Source organism: Chinchilla lanigera, unplaced genomic scaffold (assembly GCF_000276665.1).
Source record: "Chinchilla lanigera isolate Chin_1 unplaced genomic scaffold, ChiLan1.0 scaffold00014, whole genome shotgun sequence".
In the NCBI taxonomy this organism is placed as follows: domain Eukaryota; kingdom Metazoa; phylum Chordata; class Mammalia; order Rodentia; family Chinchillidae; genus Chinchilla; species Chinchilla lanigera.
The window spans coordinates 4,337,759-4,357,501 of NW_004955415.1; the positions used below are offsets into that span (position 1 = coordinate 4,337,759).

Here is a 19,743-nt window from a genome sequence, read left to right on the forward strand (position 1 = left end):
TTTAAAGGTGACCTTGTGGTAGGCCTGCAGAACAGGAAGGGAATATGTAATTGTTAGGGAAGGGAGAAGGTGATTTATACTTCTTGAACCTTTTTCTTTAATGCTATGTATAATGATTTTTATACATTTTTAAAAAGAGGAAAAAATTTATTCTTGAAGCTGCATCCAAGAGATTCACTGTATTAAACATCTGTCCGGCTGCAAGCTCTGCTTGGTGCAGAGACAGTCTCTGGGGTTCCCTGGGGCCTAGGCCCTGATGGACAGCCTGATGGGTGGTAGGACCCTCCGGGTGCACTCTGCCCTTCCCCCCCTCCCTGCATTGCCAGGCCTTCCTGCCAGTGCTAGCAAGTGGACAGGGTTCTGCAAGTCAGAGAACACTCATCAGAGCCTCGCCTCTGGGTGGCTTTATATCAGCACCCAGGCTGGGGAGGGTGGGCAAGCTATGATGCGCAGGTGGAGGTGGGGCTGCAGGAAGGGGCAGGTGGGAGTGGACACACCTGCAAGTATCCCAGCTTCACTCAGCCGTGTCCCCTTTCTCCAGGTTCTACCTGCTCTTTACAGCACCTCCCGCCTCACCCCTTGAGCCTCTGGGCCATGGGCCTTGTCCTGGGCCTTTACTCAACCCTCTGGGGCTTGCAATGTCCCCTGAGATTGAGACTCCCACCTTAGGCTCCCTTATCCCCCTGGGGCCTAGAACATAGGAGCCTGAAGAGGTCTTCGGCCAAAAGGCTCTCCATTCACAGGGGTAAGGGGATGCAGGGAGTGGGTGAGTGACTCATCCTTGGCCATGGTGACAGAGGCACGGCTGGAGCTAAGACCAGGCCTTATGTCATGAACCCCATCAGAAGCTCTGTCCCGGCACCTGCATGCCCAGGTCCTCCGAGCCACATGACTGGGAGGGACTAGGACAGAAACTCCTCCTTGACAGGCATTGGGGAGGAAGCACCCAGGAGGCCAGCAGTGCTGGGGCCCAGGACCCCCAGGGGTGGCCCGGCTGAGGTGGGGGTGCCATCCAGGGTGTCCAGTGCCGGTGGTAGCTGCGGGGGTGCTTGCTGCTGCTGCTGTTGCTTCTTCTTGTTCACTTTGCGCTCCTTGGCTCGACGGTTTTGGAACCAGATCTTTACCTGCAGGGTCACCAAGCAGAGATGCAGCGGGCTGGGGAGAGCCAGGGGGAGGGTGGACCTCCGCTCACCTTTCTCCAGGTGGCATTTGTGGCCACCCAGACCTCATGGGCTTGAACTCACCCTCCTCCACTAGAGCCTGCTCCCCTACACTGGCCTCCCTTCGAGTAACCCTCCCTTGCCCTCCCCGTTTCTCTTTGCCCCTTTCCCCTCTGGGTCTAGACAGCACTTGCTATAGCCTGTGGTTGGTTGGATGCAGGAACATGAGATTTCACTGAGGGGGCTGGTGGCAGCTCAGGGTCCATTCTGCTAGGACCACAGCCTGGAGACTCAACTTCTCTGATCTCCCTCTACTGAGCTCTGTAATTTGCACAGCAGCCGGAAGCCAAACTGCCCAGCTCTGCTCCTGGGGCCAGGGTGCAGGGGCACACACCTGTCGTTCAGTGAGCCCCAGGTTGGCAGCCAGCTCTGATTTCCGTCGGATGGTGATGTAGCGGCTATAGTGGAACTCCTTCTCCAGCTCCAGGCGCTGGTGGTCTGTGTAGACCACTCGGTATTTGTCCTTGGTCCGAGTCTTACCTGAGAAGCAGAGGGGCCAGGAGGGAACGTGAGGTGGTGGGGTGGGTGGGTGTCTACAAAAGGACCAGGAGGGGTCCCTGAGAGGAGGCTCCTGAAGGTGCTGAGGCTTCACCCAGTTCTCCTGACCCTGAGTTCTGATTGCCAGCTGTGCCAGCTTGAAACCAGCAGTCGCAGGGCTGGGGACTTAGCTCAGTGGCACAGCACCTGTCTGGCAAGTGGGAGGTCATGAGTTCGATTCCTGGTACCGGAAAAAAAAGAAACCAGCAGACGCCAGCTGTGGCTGCACAGCACACTCCCGGGGAGCTGGTGAAAAACAGGCCAGGGACACCCTGACAGCTTAACCGGATGTTTTGGGTAGAATCTGCATAATTCAACAAAGCCCCCACATGGTTCTGATCTACAGGTCCTCAGACGAAAGATGAGGGGACTCCTGACAAACAAGGCACATGGAGACTAAGGAGAGGTCAGTGGTGCAGAAGAGCAGGGAAGGCCCTCAGTGCTGGTGGTGGGGGAGAAGACAGTCAAGGGCTGTGCTGTGCAGGAGGACCCCGGCCCCTGCTGAATGATCCTAGTCAGCTGGGAAGCACAGGGACTGCTTGAGATGCCCTGGCCCTGGCCCCCAACCTTGAGCTGGGGCTGCTCCAGGGGCTGGGGTGGTCTGCTGAATGCTTCACACTCTGTGTCCAACATGGTGCAGTGACTGGGGCCGTATCCCTAGACTCACCGTGCTCTCATGCTGGAAGCCACACACTGGGACAGGCAGTGAGCTCAGCTTCTGAGGCAGGTAGACAGACAAAAAGCAAGGATGGAAAATGCTTCATAAGTTAACTGATAAGTATTTCAGAATAAAGACAGTGTTTCAGAAAAGAAGTAAAAGATCTATTCAATGAAAACTACAGTATTCTGAAAAAAGAAATCAAAGAGGATTTCAATAAATGGAAAAACATTCCTTGCCCATGGATAGGAAGAACCAACATTATGCTTTTTGTTTGTTTGTTTTGTTTTGTGGTACCAGGAATCGAACTCATGACCTCATACTTGCCAGGCAGGTGCCTGCACCACTGAGCTATGTCCCTGGCCCACCAGAACCAACATTGTGAAAATGACCATACTACCAAAATTGTTGTACAGATTCAATACAATTCCCATTAAACTACCATTAGCATACCTCACAGATCTAGAGAAAACATTCCTCAAATTCATCTGAAACCAGAAGAGACCCAGAATAGCAAAAACAATCCTGGGCAACAAAGACAAGTCAGGTAGAATCACAATCCCTGACCTGAAATTATACTACAAAGCTACTGTCATAAAATCAACCTGGTACTGGCTCAAAAACAGACCTGAGGATCAATGGAACAGACTGGAAGAAACAGACACAACCACAAACACTCTCAGCCACCTAATCTTTGATAAAGGTGCCAAACAAACTCACTGGAAGAACGAAAGCCTCTTTAATAAATGGTGCTGGATAAATTGGCTTGCCACCTGCCAAAGACTGAAAATAGACCCAAGTCCATCACCATGCACCAAACTCAAGTCAAAATGGTTCACAGATCTCAATATTAAAACAGAAACACTAAATCTATTGGAAGAAAAAGTAGGTAAAAACCTTGAAGACATAGGGGTAGGCAGAGAATTCATGAACAAAAACGAAACCACACGGGAAATACTTCAAAGAATCAACAACTGGGATCTCATCCTACTGAAAAGTTTCTGCACATCTAAAGAAATCACCAGCAGAGTAAAAAGAAAACCCACAAACTGGGAAAAAATTTTAGCTGACTGTCCCTTGGACAAAGGTTTTCTGTCTAGAACATATAAAGAATTAAAAAGTATCCACCCCCACCAAATTCAAAGGCCCAATCCAAAAATAGGCATCAGAGATGAATACACACTTCTCAGATAAAGAAATACAAATGGCAAATAAATACCTGAGAAAATGTTCAGCATCATTACTCATTCGAGAAAGGCAAATTAAAATAACATGGAGATATCATCTCACCCCAGTAAGAATGGCTAGCATTAAGAAATCAGCCAATAACAAATGCTGGCGAGGCTATGGAGAAATACGAATTCTTCTCCTCTGCTGGTGAGAATGCAGACTGGTGAAACCACTGTGGAAATCAGTTTGGAGATTCCTCAGTAAACTAGGTCCAGAGGTCCCATTCAACCCAGCTCCTCCCCTTCTGGGTATTTTCCCAGGAGATCTGAAAACATAATATCAAGTGATATATGTGCACCCATGTTTATAGCAGCACAATTTGCAATTGCTAAATTGTGGAAGCAACCCAAGTGTCCATCCACTGAGGAATGGATAAAAAAATTGTGGTACTTTTATATAATGGAATACTACTCAGCTATAAAGAAAGATAAACTTGAGGATTTTACAGGTAAATGGTCAGAAGTAGAGACCATAATCATAAGTGAAATAAACTAGACCTCCATGCATAAGCAATGTATTGTCTCACTAGTGTAAGAACCTGAAAGAGTGAATAAAAATTAGGAGGTATGATGACATTGTGAAATGAAAAGAAAATGCTCAAAAGTAAAGAGCAACTGGGGTGAGGGAAAGAGAAAAGAAAGAAGGGGAAATTATATATGTATGTATATACAGGATAGCTAACATAGTTGTACTACTGACTTCTATCACTTTACTGAAAGGAACAGTTAATGATTACTTATTTGATCTGTCTTGCATGTCTCTATTTGTTTTCCTGAGAAATCACTTTGAAGATAGCAATACGTAATACAACAACCATTGCTAATTTCCTACCACTTTGTCTGTAACTCTCTATTGCTTATATTGTTCCTATGCTATTTTTTAAATGAATGTCTGCTTGTTAATATGTTTTCCTTCTTTTATTTTTAAAATAAATTTAAAAAAAGAAAGTGTTTGAGAGAAAGAGGACTGGGAATTTCCAAAAGAGAAAGGTTGTGGTTTTAAGCAGAGTAGTGCTGAGTGGATGTTCCTGCGTGAAGCTACTTAGGAGACTGAGGCAGGAGGGTTGCTTCAGCATAGGAGTTCAAGTCAGCCTGAGCAACCATAGCAAAACACTGTTTCACAATGAAATGAAACAACAACAACAAAAAACTCCCTAAAATGATAGATTTTTAAAAATAGAGTGGCCTGTGAAGGATTTACTGAGAAGGGAAATTTGAGCAAAGCTCTAAGAGAGGTGAGGGGAAACGGGGTCCAGCACAGGGGACACCAAGGGCCAAGGCCCTGTGCTGGACGCCTGTCTGCCACATGACAGGGAGGAAGCTGGTGGGGCTGGGGCTCAGGAAGGAAGTGAGGGGGCTGGGGATTTAGCTCAGCGGCAAAAGCGCCTGCCTGGCAAGCGCAAGGTCGGAAAAACAAACAAAAAAAAAAAACAAAGGAAGCAAGTGAGCAGCAGATATTCAGAGGGTGTTTTACTGCCTGGGAGGGAGCCGCTGCAGGGCGCAAGCAGAGGGGACACGAGGTCCTAAGTGGGTTTTTACCTCCTCTGGCTGCAGTGTGGACAGGCAGAGACAGAGCAGGGAGACCAACAAGGACCCAGGATACAGGGCGGCAGCTAGGCCTTCCAGACGGGGCTCGGCCTGGGCCAGGAGCCGGACTTGAGGGCCGTCTGGGGTTAACGTCAGGCTTTGGGGCTGGACTGGAGACGTGTCTGGGGAGACTATTAAGAGTCGTGCTCAGCCTGCGCTGGTTGGGGGTGGGGGTGCAGCTAAGCATCAGTTTCCTTTACAAGAAGCTGAACACGTGGCTATAAATAGGAGGCACATGCCAGCACATGTGTGCACCAGGACATGGCGGATCTCAGAATAACCACAGACCCACTCCCCATCCACCGCGTGACCCCGCAACGCCCAGCTCTTACCTCCCTGAGCTTCACACAGGCTGGCCTCGCCTGTCCCTCCTCACCCTCGCTGACCACCCCCGCCTTGTTCTGTCCGTCCCCCCCGCCAAGCCCACGCAGCTTGGCAGGACAGCCACTGGGCTCCTCGTGGCCAAACGGCTCTGTGGAGAACAGGAGACAGCAGATGTTCCCAAGCGGCTTTTCCCTGGATTTTCTGCCAGAGCAGCAGAACCACACCGGACGCTTCCATGGCTACTGGCCTCAGGCCCCTGTCTGACAGTGTGGACAACCTCAGCCCTTGGCCAGGCCTGGCCCCAGGAAAGGGCCAAGGGTGTGGCTGCTGAGGCCTTGGCTCCAGATGGGCCCCCTCCTTGGCTTAGAAAATTCAACGTTGGCTCAAAACCAGTTCTGCCTAACGCCTCTGCCACCACAGTCTAGCAGGCCTCTTCGTCCTCGGATTGCTAGGTTCACTGGGCTAGAGCCAGGATGGGTTTTGGGAGTTTTGTTTCCTTCCGTATTTCAGGTGAAGAGACTGTGCTTCAGGATATTCACACTGCAGTGCCTGGTGAGGCCCTTCAGTTTGGCCTGTGGAGTCAGGGTCCCTGGAGGCCTGGATGGGCAGACTTAACGAAGGCCATATCCCAGGGCAGAGAGTGCTCAGCACCCTCCAATTTACATGGGGACCACTGAGCCTGCTATGGCTCCCCCCAGCACTGGCAACTGTCCCATTCTAGGAGGGGTCAGAGCATGGCAGGGACCTGTAAAACAGGACTGCCACAGGCCAGGGCCTGTAAAACACCCAGGGGATACACGGTCACCCCCACAAGAGGAGGCAGGCCCAGAGGGGTCCTTGCCCACGGGGCCTCAGTCTGGATGTTATGGCTACCGCCTTGGTCTTTCCCAGCTCTCCCTGTTGCTTTCTGACAAGCAGCCGGGACGCGTGACAGCCATGTCACAGGTGGGGAGTCGAGGCCTGGAAAGCGGCTCTTGCTGAGGTCGTCCCACCTGGTGATGGGTATGATCAAGACTCAGACACCGAACCTTCCCCGAAAGGACAGAATGGAATGAGAAGACGACAGAGCGCTGGCTAGCAAGGCTCCCAGCAGAGACCGGCCCAGCTGGAGAGGGCAGGGGCTCAGCAGCCCATTTGGCCCCCTTCTACCTTATTGAGCTGCCCAAAGCCACAATTTCATTGCTAAGAAAACAGTTCTGCCAAAGAACAAAATGCTTGATTCTCCTGGGGCTTGGACACCAGGGAATCCCACATGCTGTGCAGGGAGCGAACGGGAACTGGAGCATTCTCTGAGGAGCCAGGGTGGTGGGGCACAGCCTCATTTCACAGGCACACAGCCACGGACCACGAGTCCCACTCCCAGGAACGGATCCCACAGAGAATGGCCTACAGCTGTAGCCAGTTCTAATTGCACAAGACAAAAAAACTGCACGTGTACAAGCAGGAAACCTGTCAGACAAGATGTGGGACTTGCACGTGGACAGCCGTTCGGCAGGCATTAAAATGAAATCACACAATTCTGAATGCACACGAGGGAGCAATTTGTAAGATATCCGAAAAAGCAGGACATAGGATGGTGTGTCATCATGGGTTTTGTGTAAACATGCAGAAGACACACACACACACACATACACACTCGAACGTCTTTGTGCACCTACTTCTTTTGAGAGGATATACAGGAAGCCAATAACAGGGGCTACCTTCTTTGATCGCCAACAGCAGGAACTGGAGGGGGAGGCCAGAGGGAGACTGGGAGCATTTAAATTTTTACAGAGTGCAGATGCGACTTTTATTTTTAACGATAATCAGGAGCCCTGGGTTCCAGTCGCAGCTCTGCCAGAACTCATGGCTGCCCCAACCCACTCTCCCAACTCCCTCCTCTCTGCACCTGTGCCACCGCCAGAGCCTAGGAGTGGAGGCAGGGCAGGGCATGAGAGTGGCACAGCAGGGAAAGGGCTCAGATGAATGATTTACAGGCCCTGGGATACGGAAGCTGAAGGGGAAGTTCAGGCTCCCAGAATGTGCGTCTGATGGGGGGCTGGCCACTCCCAGCCTCCGCATGAGAAACCCCTTTGGGGCCAGGTGCCAGGTGTGAGTGGACAGAGGGGAAGATGGGGCTCCCTGGGCCCTTTGGAGCTGAGCACATGGGGAAAGAACGTCAGATCACTCACCCAGGGAGTCGCTTCCTCTCTGCTCTGTCCTTGAGAGGCACAGAATGTCCCATCCTGTCACGGCAGGCAGTGTGCTGAAACACGTGCAGTACAGGCCTGCGGAGCTGCAGGCCAATGGCTTCAAGTACCTGACCAGAAGCCTCAGAGCTCCTGGGGAGCATTCTCCTGCCCCAAAATTTGGAGTCAGTGGGGTTGAGATGGGCCCCTGGAAGAGACATGTGACTAGCCCTCCAGGTGGCCCTGGCATGTGGGTATCTGGTCAAGCAGACTTCTGGGATTGTGGCTTAAGACTGTCTCCTTCTCTGAGCCTCATTTTCTGTATCTGTAAAATGGGATAATTATTATTCTAATAATAGCCAACTTGTCGTATGTATGTCTCTCAACAACCCATAGAGTTGTGCAACTGATATATCCCTATTTTACAGATGAGAAAACGGAGGACTAGAAAGGTCCACAACATCAAGGAGGTAGGATTCAAAGCTGGGTCTATCCAGCTACAGAAACAGCACTAAACCCTATCACAAGATAGCAGGTCTTCCCTAATTACCTCCAACCCCCTGGTGTCCAGGAGATGGCTCCAGACGAGAGGACAGTGCCTAGCACACTACCTGGCATGTAGCAGGTGCACAGGGCAGGGCAGATCCTACTCAGTTCTAACGGCAGCAGGGTGGCCACCTAGCAGGAATGCCAGAAATAGATCTGTGCGGTGGCTGGTGTGTTGGATGAGGCCATTTATTTATAAGGTCCCTTTCCAACTTGGAAACGTGAAGCTCCCAATGTTTGTTGATTCTCGGACTGTGTTTGTTATTATTGCTCAAAGAATTCTAAGACTGATTTCCCTGTCTAAGAGTCTAGACACCAGGCCTGTCCAGCTGGAGGTCAGTGGGCAGGAGCCCTGGTGGTCTGCAGTGGGGTCCCCCACCCTGCCTGGGCCAGACAAGGACAGAGCATGGCCTCTGCTCCAGGATGGGGTGAGCGGTTCCAAAAAAATCAAATGGCTCTGGGTCACCACTTCCTTTGCCTTCTTGTTGCTGGATTTGTGGCCCTCAGAGATGACAAGCTCTGACCCTCAGTACATGGACCACAAATCCAGCCTACAACCCTCTGAGGTCCCCTCCCTGGGTGGCCCAGCCCCATGTGGTTGTACATCAAGGTCCCACCCCCACCTTCTGCACACATGGGTGCGCCCACATGTGAACGCAGATGCACACATACATCACACACGAGTTTGTTAGAAACGCATTGGCTGGGTGTGGTGGCGCACGCCTGTAATCCCAGCACTATGGAGGCTGAGGCAGGAGGATCGCTGTGAGTTCGAGACCAGCCTGGGCTACAAAGTGAGCTCAAGGCCAGCCTGAACTGCATAGCGAGTCCCTGTCTCAAAAAAGACAAAAAAAAAAAAATAGAAACACATACGGCCAGGCCCTGCCACAGGTCTCCTGCATCCTTCTCTCCCTGCTGTCTTTAACAAGCACCAGCGAATAGACAGATCATGGTTCAGTCCTGTGCCATCCCTGTGGCCTTGAGGAAATCCCTCTGCTCAGGGCCTCAGTCTCTCCTGTGCAGCAGGAGAGGGCTGTGTGTCAGCTGCAGGGGTCCTCTGCACTCTCCAGTTCTGCACAGCTGAGCCCCTCCTTGGAGACCAGACCCCCTCACTGCTCCTCGCCCCAGCCGCCACCTGCAGGGAGGGCACGCCTTGCACATCTGCCACCGAGAGGAGCAAGAGGCACGTCTATGGTGCCAGCCGGGGGTGACAAAGAGAAGGGACCTCTGCTGGGAGGGAAGATCGAGGCAGACAGGGAAGGGCAGACACAGAACCCTACTCCAAGGGAGTCCCCCGTCCTCCAGGTGAGGCGGCAGCAGAGGGGGAGTGAGGTCACTTGCTGAGGCGGCTGTGGAGCGCAGTGTCCAGAGAAGAGTGGGAAGGACCGGGCTCTGGAAGCCCTCTGGGGACCGGCCTTCCCTGCGCACCCTACAAGTCTGAGTCTTCCGCTCAAAGCCTTTCTGGTGGAGACTAAGGGACAGCACCCTGGTGAAACGTGCTGGCTTTGAGTGGAAGCTTTGATTTCTTGTCCCAGCGCTGCTCCTAACTCAGGGTCAGCCCCGCCCCTATCTGGGCCTCAACATCCGCGTCTGGGGAAGGGAGAGCTTGGCCCCAGCTGTGGCCCTCAGGGAAGAGCGACAAGAAAGCCTGGAAACTGTAGTGGAAGGAAAGGGCACCTTTAGTGTATTTGACGAGGAGGACACCGTTAAAAATACGCTGAGCATGCAAATGACTTCACTGCGGAAGCACAGGAGGTACTATTCAGGTTCACACAGGGAGATGGCTACGGAGGTGGCAGGGCACAGGAAGCCTGAGGTGGTGCTGTGCTACCAGCTACCGAGAGGTTAGAGAAGGCCAGGTGCAGGAGTGAGTTTCCAGACCTTGCCTGGAGGCAGGGAGCTGGTGCGTAACCAGCCAAAGGAACAGACAGGCATCTTCGATTCTCTGGCCTTTCCTCCCGCTCCCTTCGGCGCAGCATAGATGTGATGGTGTCTGTAAAAGAGCTACCGACACAGGAAGCAGAACCGAGCTATTTGCAGAAGTGGACGTTGGAAGGATCCCTTGGGAGAGGTGGAATGTCCCCTGATGGGGAACTTCAGGGCAAGAACACGCTGGCCTGGGAGTGGGGAGCTCCGGCTGGGCTGGCTGCTGGAGTATAACTTCCGACTTGGGACTATATCCCCATCTGCACCACTGTCCAACAGGACCTTTGCTCGGCGGCCCTGACCCCACCAGCTCCATGACGCACGGGTGACTTTCTGGAGCCATGTGGCTTCCTGCTAGACCCCAAAACTGGGTCCTTGTCCTGGCTGAGTGACAAGCCCAGGGTGCTGATTCAGGGTTCCTCACTCAAGCCATGGTAGAGAGATGAGAAGATGGGGAGTGGGGAGCTCAGCAACCTTGACCAAGCTTCCCCTCCCGCTGATCCCTTTCTTCCTGGTCAAGAGTCCCACGTCATCACCGCTCCCACCCCCAGGCCCACCTCTGCGTCATCCACTGCTCTGTCTTCTTCATCGAGGCCCACAGTCTGACCTGGTTTTGGGAGGCAGCCAGGAAAGAGCTCTTAGAGTCAGATGAAGGTTCTAACCCAGGCTGCCCACATGCAAACGCTGCCTCCAGGCAAGTCAGTGGACTGCTCTGATGCCCAGGTTATTTACCTGTAAAAGGAAGGCACAAATGCTTCCTTTCTGTAATGGTAGTAGAGGCCAGATGTGCTCGTCTGCTTGACAAGGCAATTCTTAGTAAAACTAGCTGTGACAACGAGGATGACGATGATGACCATGATACTACAGGGGCAGAGGAGCCAAGAGAGGCGGAAAGATCCCTCAATGGGCGGCGGAGTTCATGCAGAGTGGTTGGCCTTCCAAGACTCCCTGAGGCCTCTGAGGGATTTCTCTGTGCTGACCAACTGGCCACCACTAGCCGGAGGGGCTATTTCAACTGAAATGTAAAATTCTGCTTCTTAATTACATTAACCATATTCCAAGTGTTCAACAGCCACATATAGTGGTGGCGGGACTCCTGGCTAGCTTAGCTCTCGAGTAGGAAGTCCTGCTGGATGACACTGCTAGATCCAGCTCCTTCCAAGGACCCAATATCCCCTGCAGCACACACCTCCAACACTTCATTGTGTCAACTACAGGTGGAACCTGGGCTTGCAGCCACTACCCAAGGTTCCCACACACCTCGGCCCAGCACAGCCCTCCCAAGAGGCACAGATAGCAAGCACATCCCTCAGTCATCTCCTAGGCCAAACAGCTTGAGGCCCCCTGGCCTGGTTCCAGTCCCCAGGGACCCGGTCCTCCTCTAGTCTGCAAGCCAAGCCCTTGCTGATCCTCTGCAGACTTGGGGCCCGGAATCTCGTCTTTGGAGTCGGGTTCCAGGAAGAGCTCAGCATTCCGGCCCTGTCCTCCTTCTGGCCAACCATGTGACCTTGGAAAATTCCTTTGTTGCAGGTGTTGGCTCCTGGGTGCTTGGTGAGGGCAGGGTCATGCTGTTTGGTCATCTGCACCCACCACGTGCCTGGTCTGAGTGAGTAGTTGATGAATCTTTGTGGAGTGCACAAAACAAACTCATCTCCCTTGTCCAGTGAGGGGCACCCCAATCCTCCAGCCACTTGGGCCAAAGGCCTCGGTGGCACCTCTGAGGATTGCCCCCTTCGCTCCCTACATCCAGCACATCAGTTGCTCAGCTCAGCCTCCAAAACCTCCTGCCCACCTCCACTGCTCCCTCAACTCAGCCCAGCCAGGAAGCCAAGAAGAAGGGTGCCATCAGGGGCCAGAAGTCCTGCCATTGAAAAAGTACTGTGCTCTCAGTAGACACCAGCTTGTGTTACTATAACCACGGCAGATGCACAATACTTATTTGCTATTCTCCTCTTCCATGGGGGAGCAGATTAAAAACAAACATCCAAAGGAAATAATCACCCACGTGATGAGTGGTATGAAGGAAAGTGAGCAAGAAGCTGAGGGCCAGACTAAGTAGGGGGCAGGGGAACCCCTCCTTACCTGGCTTGGGGGAGGTTTCCTGGGGCACCACTTAAGCCAAGGCCTGAAGGCCAAGTAGGTGTCAGAATGGGGAAGAATATTCCAGGAATGGAAAACAGCATGTGCAAAGGCCCTGGGGCAGGGAGAGACTGCATGGGGGCAGAGTGTCAGGTCCCTGAGGGTAGATCCTGTCTGGCTTGGTTGCCCATAGTTCCCAGCACCGAGAAGAGTTTTGGCACATAAGAGAAAATTATCATCTATCTTCCTAGGTGGAGGGATGGATGGATGGATGGATGGATGGATGGATGGATGGATGATGAGAGAGGCACAAGATGAGGCTGGAGGGGCCAGCAGAGCTTCCAACAGAGAGTTGGGATGGATTTCAAGAGCAATGGGAAGGAGCTGGAGGATGCTGAGTACAGTACAGAGCAGCAGCCCCCTCCCTGCTCCCTCTCCCCTGGGACAGGGGTCAGTGCAGGGATCTGTGCGGGGGCTGGTGGGGTGCAGCCTGCTAACACAGAGTCCGCCCGGACTCCAGATGAGAATGCTGTTTGCAGACCCCACGGGCTCCCAGACAGAAACCTGAGAGGCCAGCCCGTGCGAGCACAACCTGCTGACGAGCTGGACGCTGCTGCTCTCAAAGGTGTGTGGGCCTTCACAGCCATCCCTGAAGCTCCACGCAGCACGGTCTGCCCAAGGGCAGGGGGGAGGGGACATCCAACCAAAAACAGCCTCCTGCCACCTCCTAACTGGGTCAGTCCCTTCCTAGCTACATCTGAGAGCTGAGGTGTCAAGTGGAGCTTCTGCTTGGGAACCAGCTGCACACAGCCGGGCTGCGCTCCCGCCCCTCACAGCGCATGCCTGCCTGGCCTCCTTTCCCACCTGGCCTGGGACGCATGGTGAGAGGGGTCTTGGGCTCTGTTCCCGGGCTGCAGACTCTGGCCAGGCCCTGCGTTGCCATCTAGCTGTGTGAGCACAGGGAGGCCACCTTACCTCGCTGAGCCTCATCAACATCACCTGTAAAGCGAGTCCAATAATAGAACTTTCACACCTCCGAAGGGTGTTATGAGATTTAAACGAGGCCACTCGCACAAAGCTCTTGGCCCAGTGCCTATGCGCACTAAAGCTGCAGCCAGTGATGGTTATTAGCTTGATTGTGAGCTCCTACTGTGTGCAGGGCGGGGTGGGGCTGGGGCTGATGAGGACTGGTCTGTGAGGGAGTGACGGATGGTAGCTGGCAGGGATAAACCAGACGGTGTTACACGCGATTAAAACAAGAGGCTGATTCAGTGCTTGGAGTGGTGGGAGAATCAAGGAGTGCTTCCTGGAGGAGGGGGCCTCAGGAAGGAGCAGCATTTGAACTGAGGAGGAGGTAGGAGAGGGAAGGGAGGGCGGTGAGGACTGAGGGTTAGACTGGGGAGGCGGGAAGCGTGAGGCGCGTGCTGCGTGAACCTGATGCACTGGGCCCTGGTGCAGGGCTGTCTGTACGGGTGCCAGGGCTTCAAGGTGCAGTTCTATCACTGTGCTGATGTTAGGGTGGAAGAAAACCAGCTTCAGGGAAAGGCTCCAAGCTAGCTCGCCTGAGGCTGTCCAGCTTCTAACGGAAACCAGTCTCAGATCTGAGACTCCCCAGCCCTGGCTCCTACTGGTGAACATCTCTGTTTCTAGGCAAATCAGTGGGACAGTATCTTGGGGCCAGTTCTCAAGAGGGCAGTTCCACGGCAATGGGGAGCCAGAGACTGCTCTTGAGCAGGGCAAGTGCCTGGACAAGGTAAGTCTGTCAGGGGTGTGGAGAGCAGCTAGGGCATCACTGAGAGGCTGAAGGTGAGAGGACAGGTTAGTGGCTATGGCGATGGACTAAGGGAGAGGGTCTGAAACGTGTGTGGAGGGGTCATTTTCTCCACACACCTCAGTTTCCCCATCTGAAAGCTGAAGGGGTTGGACCAGGGTGTTTCGAGGGTTCCATCACCCGAGTGAGCATCTGTCTCGCGCTGTGACTTCAGCCGTCCCCACGGGCTACTAACCTGGGACCCACTGCTTGCTCACACGGCAGAAACTGCGCTGCGGCAAAGGGATGGTGACGTCCTCTCAAACCAAGCACTGGTGTTTACAGACGCGAGGAGAGCAGATAGAACAGGTTCCCTATGGGCATCTCCTACCCTGGCTCAGTCAGATGATGCTGACCACTCGGACCCGATATATTCCTTATGCGCTTCAGCGTCTCCCGCATGGTCCCCATCTCACCAGCGCCTGCTAAGGAGCCCAGAGTCTCTGTCCCGCCTAGGCGGACAGCTCCCCAAGGGACTCAGGAGGCCGTCCGAGTGGGGACAGAGGGCAGCCAGGCTCCTACCATGGGCCGGGACTCCTGTGGGTCCAGCCACTCAGTAGCGACTCCAGAAATCCATGCTAAAGCCCAAATCTTGCCCTCCCCTGTCCTCCCAGAGATGGCTTCTGCCCCTCATGCTGTCCCTGACCATTCATGCAACAAAAAGCATCGCACACTTACTAAACACGGCACACTGACGCAGGCACCTGGGTGCAACAGTGGGTCAGAAGGACACGGCTCTGGTCCTCGTGGGAACCGTGAGCACACAGCAAGGAAAAGGTGAGCAACCGGAACCTGAGACAGCGCTCTGAAGGGAACGCTCCCAACATCTTCACCGGGCATGGGGGGTCTGCTTTGGGAACTTTGGAGATGACCACTGAGCTAAGCAAGACCTGGAGAGGGAGATGGAGCCAGCAGTGCAAAGAATCAGAGGGAAGAGCCTTCCTGGAAGACAGAACAGCAGGTGCGCAAGACCTTGTGAGGCCTGAGGAATTAGAAGCTGGAGCACCTGGAGCATGGTGGCCAAGGGGAGTGGCCTGGGCAGCAGGCGCTGAAGCTGTACGCCTCTGTGGCTCTCAGGAAGCAGTGTGGAGCCCATCCTAAGCAGCTGACATCTCTCCCAGCCCAGCCTCCACTTGGATGGAGCCGGCACAGGCTTCATAATCTCTAGACCCGTCTCCTACTGTGTGTCTGCTCTCTAACCATCCATGGTGGATGTTCTAGAATGCTAGGGCTCAGAAAGAGGAAGGTCAGACACAGCCACAGGCTAAAGACCCGGGGGTCAGTGTCACTGGGGGAAAGAGGGCATGGCAACCACTGACGTTCCCTTGGCTGTCCCAGACAACAGCATCACACAGCAAGTACCTCGGGAAACCTCCGCCTTCACTGCCCAGAAGAAGAAACCGAGACCAACAAAGAAGGGGTGTGGTCTTCTCTGGGGAGGGTGACCCCATCCCAGCTCTGTCCCTGCTTCTGAGCACCGGTGAGAGTCACAGGCCCTGAGCAGACACGGCAGCAGCTTCCAGCTCCTCCCTGCAGAAGGTCTAACCTGGCTCCCGGGCAGCCTTCCTTGGAGTCCCAGGACCTCCACAGCCCTTCCCTCCTCTCCCTGACAGAAGAGGGGAATCCTTTGCCTCTGGGCAGCCCCACTGCCTGCGGACAACAGACAACATGTGATTTTTTTCGGCCAGAGGTAGAGCTGGGCTCCACGGCCCCTGTGCCCAGACACACTGCATAGGTCACTGGTCTGGGCCGGAAGCTCCTCCAGGCTCTCTCCCACCCTCCCATCCCTAAGCTGCACTCCTTCCCGCACACACAAGTCTAAGTCCGCACCCATGGGGAACTTCCCCGTCCATCTCAGGTTGCCGGATGGTCGGGGAAGCAGCAAGTGAGGGACGGAGAAGGTGGACCTCCTCCTCCAGACACAGAGCCGGTCACAGGCCTGAAAAAGGCTGTGGCGGAGGCCCTTCACAAAATCTAATGTGGGGTCCGTACTCCAGGAGTTAGGGACAAGCTTTTGGGGCGGGTCCCCAGCACCCCTGAAGTTGATGCCCAGTGATGTACCATCTTCTCCAGGGAGAGGGTTACTTTCCGTCTCCTTTTCAAGGATCAAGAGTCTTTTCACAGCTCAGGCCAGGGCACAAACGCTGCACAACCTTCTCCCCTTCTCATTTCACAGACAGTGCCACGGGGCCCCAGAAGGGAAGTTGTGGGGAGGATTACAGCACAGACTCCTCTGTAGGCTGCCTGGGGCCAAATCCCACCCCCAGCTACTGGCTCTACAGCCCTGGAAGCATCTAACCACTCTGTGCCCCAGTGTCTCCCTCTGCAAAGCTGGGGCCATAGTGGTACCCGCAGCAGAGTTTTTCCAGTTAGGCGCTCCATGGCGTTAAGCGTTGTTACTCAGTCAAGGCCATAGCAGTGAGTGGCCAGGCCTGGTCACCGGCATCTGCCTGAAGACAAAGACGGACGGCCCAGAAGTGAAACGTGCAGCTGCTGAACAAGGCCTCCCCAGCCTCTGCCAGGGCAGGCAGCCTGCGTGTGGGGGAGATGAGGGCGAAGAGGAGAGGAGGTGGGGGAAGTCCCAGGCTTGCTCCCAGCTGGGGGAGGAGAAGGAGGGGCTGGACATCAAAGGGTGGGCAGGCCAGCTTCCCGCCCCCACGGCCAGGTGGCCTTTGTCAGGACAGGCCTGGACACAATTTAGACAATGGGGTGTCATGTTCACTTTCCGGCCAACAGGAGTCACTACTGAGCCAAAGGACGGCCAGTTACATGACAAAGTGGGGAGGGGGGCCATAAAGGTCAGGCCACCCCTCATTAAAGCTGGGCTTTTGTCCTGCCCCCTCCCCTTCCTTTGAAGAGAGTGGATCAGAGAGGCCTGCCTGGGGGCAGGAGGTTCACAGGCTCAGGAGCCAAACAGTAGCCACCTTCCCAACTGCTCTGCTTCCCCTCCCCCGGGGTCAAGAGTTCAGGGAGGGCCAGGAGGTAGGGGCTAGGTAGGGATCCCCCCAGTCTAAGGGAAGCGGGCTCTGGGTCAGCCCAATGGAACTCTTCACTGTAAGATGGGGCCCTAAGTCCTAGAAAGGAGTCCCGGAAAGGAAAGTGACGGCCCACCTGCAGTCTTGATCACTCCTAGGGAGAGCCTGGCGCCCCTGCTGGGGCTGGGGAGCGAGTGGAAGAAGCCATGAAGACTACCAGGGCCAAGTGCTAGAGTCCTGCACAAGCTCCGGGGACCTGGCTTCTATTTCAGGCCTTGCCGCCACCCGGAGCCTTTCCTCCCTGCACGCGGTCTCAGTTTCCCTGTCTATACTGAGAGAGGCTTAGGCTGGCATTCAGGGCCGCGGAGACAGAAGAGCTGTGCTGGGTCCGGGCGGTCGAGGGGCCACACTCTGCCCCCACGCAGGCCCAGGACAGAGGTCAAACCTGACAGCCCGGGCCCTGCCGAGCACCTGCCAGTGCCGGGGACCGTCCGGAGGCGCAGGGCGAGGGAAGGGTCCTTACCGCTGCCACCGCCTCCTTCGGCTGTCACGCTGCGCCGCATCCACTCGTAGGGCGTCCGCCTCTGCGCTCCTGGCGAGGACGGGGCGCCCAGGCCGCCGAGGGGCTGCGCCAGGAGGCCGGGGCCCGGTCCTGGGGGCGCGGGCACCGGGCTAAAGTCCGGAGGGGGTCCGAATGCCAGCGGAGCTGGGCTGGCGGCCGGGGCCGCGGGCCCAGGGCCATAGGCGGCCCAGTCGTCCTTGGGCGCGGGGAAGGGCGCGCTCCAGGCCGCAGGGGGCGCGGGGCCCGGCTCCACGTGTGTGTAGCTGGCGAAGTCGGGGTATTGCGGGGGCGCAGGGGCCGGGGCCGGGGGGCCATAGGCTTGTGGGCCCAGGCCGAGACTCGAGGGCCTGGCGGGGCTGGGGTACACCGGCGAGTCCTTGTCCAGCACATAGCCCACGTACATGGTGTCCGCGGGGCCCCCCGCGCATGCTGGGCCCTGGAGCGCCGCGGCCCGCGCCCCGACGACCAGCAACCGCTCACCTGGCCTCGCCGCCGCGCCGCGCCCGCCCCACCCAGGCCTTTTATAGCTCCGGGCGCCCGCGGCCTCAGCCGGGGCGGGTTTGCATTTCAAAGCTGGGGGAAGCCTCTGGCCTGCGAATCAAAGGGGGAAACCCGTCGGGGGCGAGGGGTTCAAAAGGAGACAAATTGCCTCCCCAAGCGGGAGGTGGGCTGGCCAGGGCTCCCGGGGCTTGGGGCGTGGAGGGCGCGTTCCGCGCGCGAGGGTCACCGCACCGCCGCGCGTGGGAACCTCCTGGGCCTCGGTGGACCTGGCGTCCCGGGCGCCCGCCCTGCCTGTTGCTGTGGGCACAGCCCCCCTCCCCGACCCCAGGTCACAGGTGGAGACGCGGGGCACCCACACCCGTCTTGTGGCCCACTCGGTAGCGACCCACCAAGCGTGAGGTGAGGGGGGCAATGCTGACTTCAAACAGGGTCGCGGCTTAAGGTAGGGTGCTCTTTGAGGGTGGAGGAGAGAGGTCACGACCCCACTAGTCTGCGATGAAAGCGGTGGATGTTTCCCCCGGAAAATGCACATATGCACATATATGAGCCTGAATACTACTGGGGGCTTCACTTGGGGTGCAGAGAAAGCTCTCAAAGGTATGGGGCAGGAGAGGGGGAGGGTCTTCTGAGAACATCCTGGGAAACTTGCCACAAATTCTCCGGATGACTCTCTACCCTTTTATTATGATTATCGAGAAGCTTCAAACATACACAAAAGTAGAACTGCATAATAAACCAATAGGTGCTCATCACCTTGCTTCAACAGTTACTAAGATTTTGCCACGCTTCTTTCACCTCCCTCCCATTTTCCTAAGGTATTTTAAAACAAATTCCAGGCAGCATGTCATTTTACCCATACATACCTCAGCATGAATCTCTAAAACACCAACACTTTCTTTTTCTTTTTTTAAATTTATTTTTATTTTTCTTTTTAAAATTTCCTTTTTTTTTTTTGGTACTTGGAATCGAACACGGGACCTTGTGCTTGCCAGGCAGGTGCTGTGCCACTGAGCTATCTCCCCGGGCCACATGGTCACTTTCTTATATGTCATTGTCACATCTAACAACATGAACCCAAATTCTTGGGTATGACCTAACACACTGTTTTTATTCTAAATACTCCCATTGATTCAAAGACATCTTTTTTAGTAGTTGGCTTGTGTGAATCAAGATGCCAAAGCCCTGATCCATTGATTGTAGCTAGGGCCTCCCAGCTGTTTTAACTGCCTCCTGTGTAGGGCTGCCTGAGTTGTTGCTGACCTTGCTGAGCGCATGTCACCAAGGAGTACCTGGCTAGCCAGGTGTGGTGTCACATGACTCTAAGCCCAGCTGCTTAGGAGGCTGAGGCAGGAGGATCACAATTTCCAGTTCAGCCTGGGCAACTGAGCAAGATCCTGTCTCAAAATGAATAAATAAGTAAAAAGGGCTGGGGATGAAGCTCAGTGCAGGGCTCTTCCCTAAGCATGTGGGAAGCCCTGGTTTCAATCTCCAGCAACAGAAAGGAAAAAAAAAAAAAAAGCTGCTGAAGCAGGGAAGGTCAAGAAGTGAGCATGTCTTTGAGAATTTTTTTCTCAGAAGGGATCTGGAGCTCTCTGGTGGCTTGACTCAGGAACTAACCCTT

At 54.8% G+C, this 19,743-nt stretch overlaps 1 protein-coding gene across 1 annotated transcript; it reads right to left on the reverse strand.

The window, feature by feature from the left end:
• Positions 1-144: 144 nt before the first annotated feature.
• On the reverse strand, positions 145-18,024 carry Cdx1 (caudal type homeobox 1). The gene is made up of 3 exons (XM_005380585.2): positions 17,583-18,024; positions 1,555-1,700; positions 145-1,124 (listed from the first exon to the last, which is right to left on the reverse strand). Exons 1-3 carry the CDS (start codon positions 18,022-18,024, stop codon positions 903-905), a joined length of 810 nt encoding a protein of 269 aa, XP_005380642.1. The 3' UTR covers positions 145-902.
• Between the last annotated feature and the right edge of the window lie 1,719 nt (positions 18,025-19,743).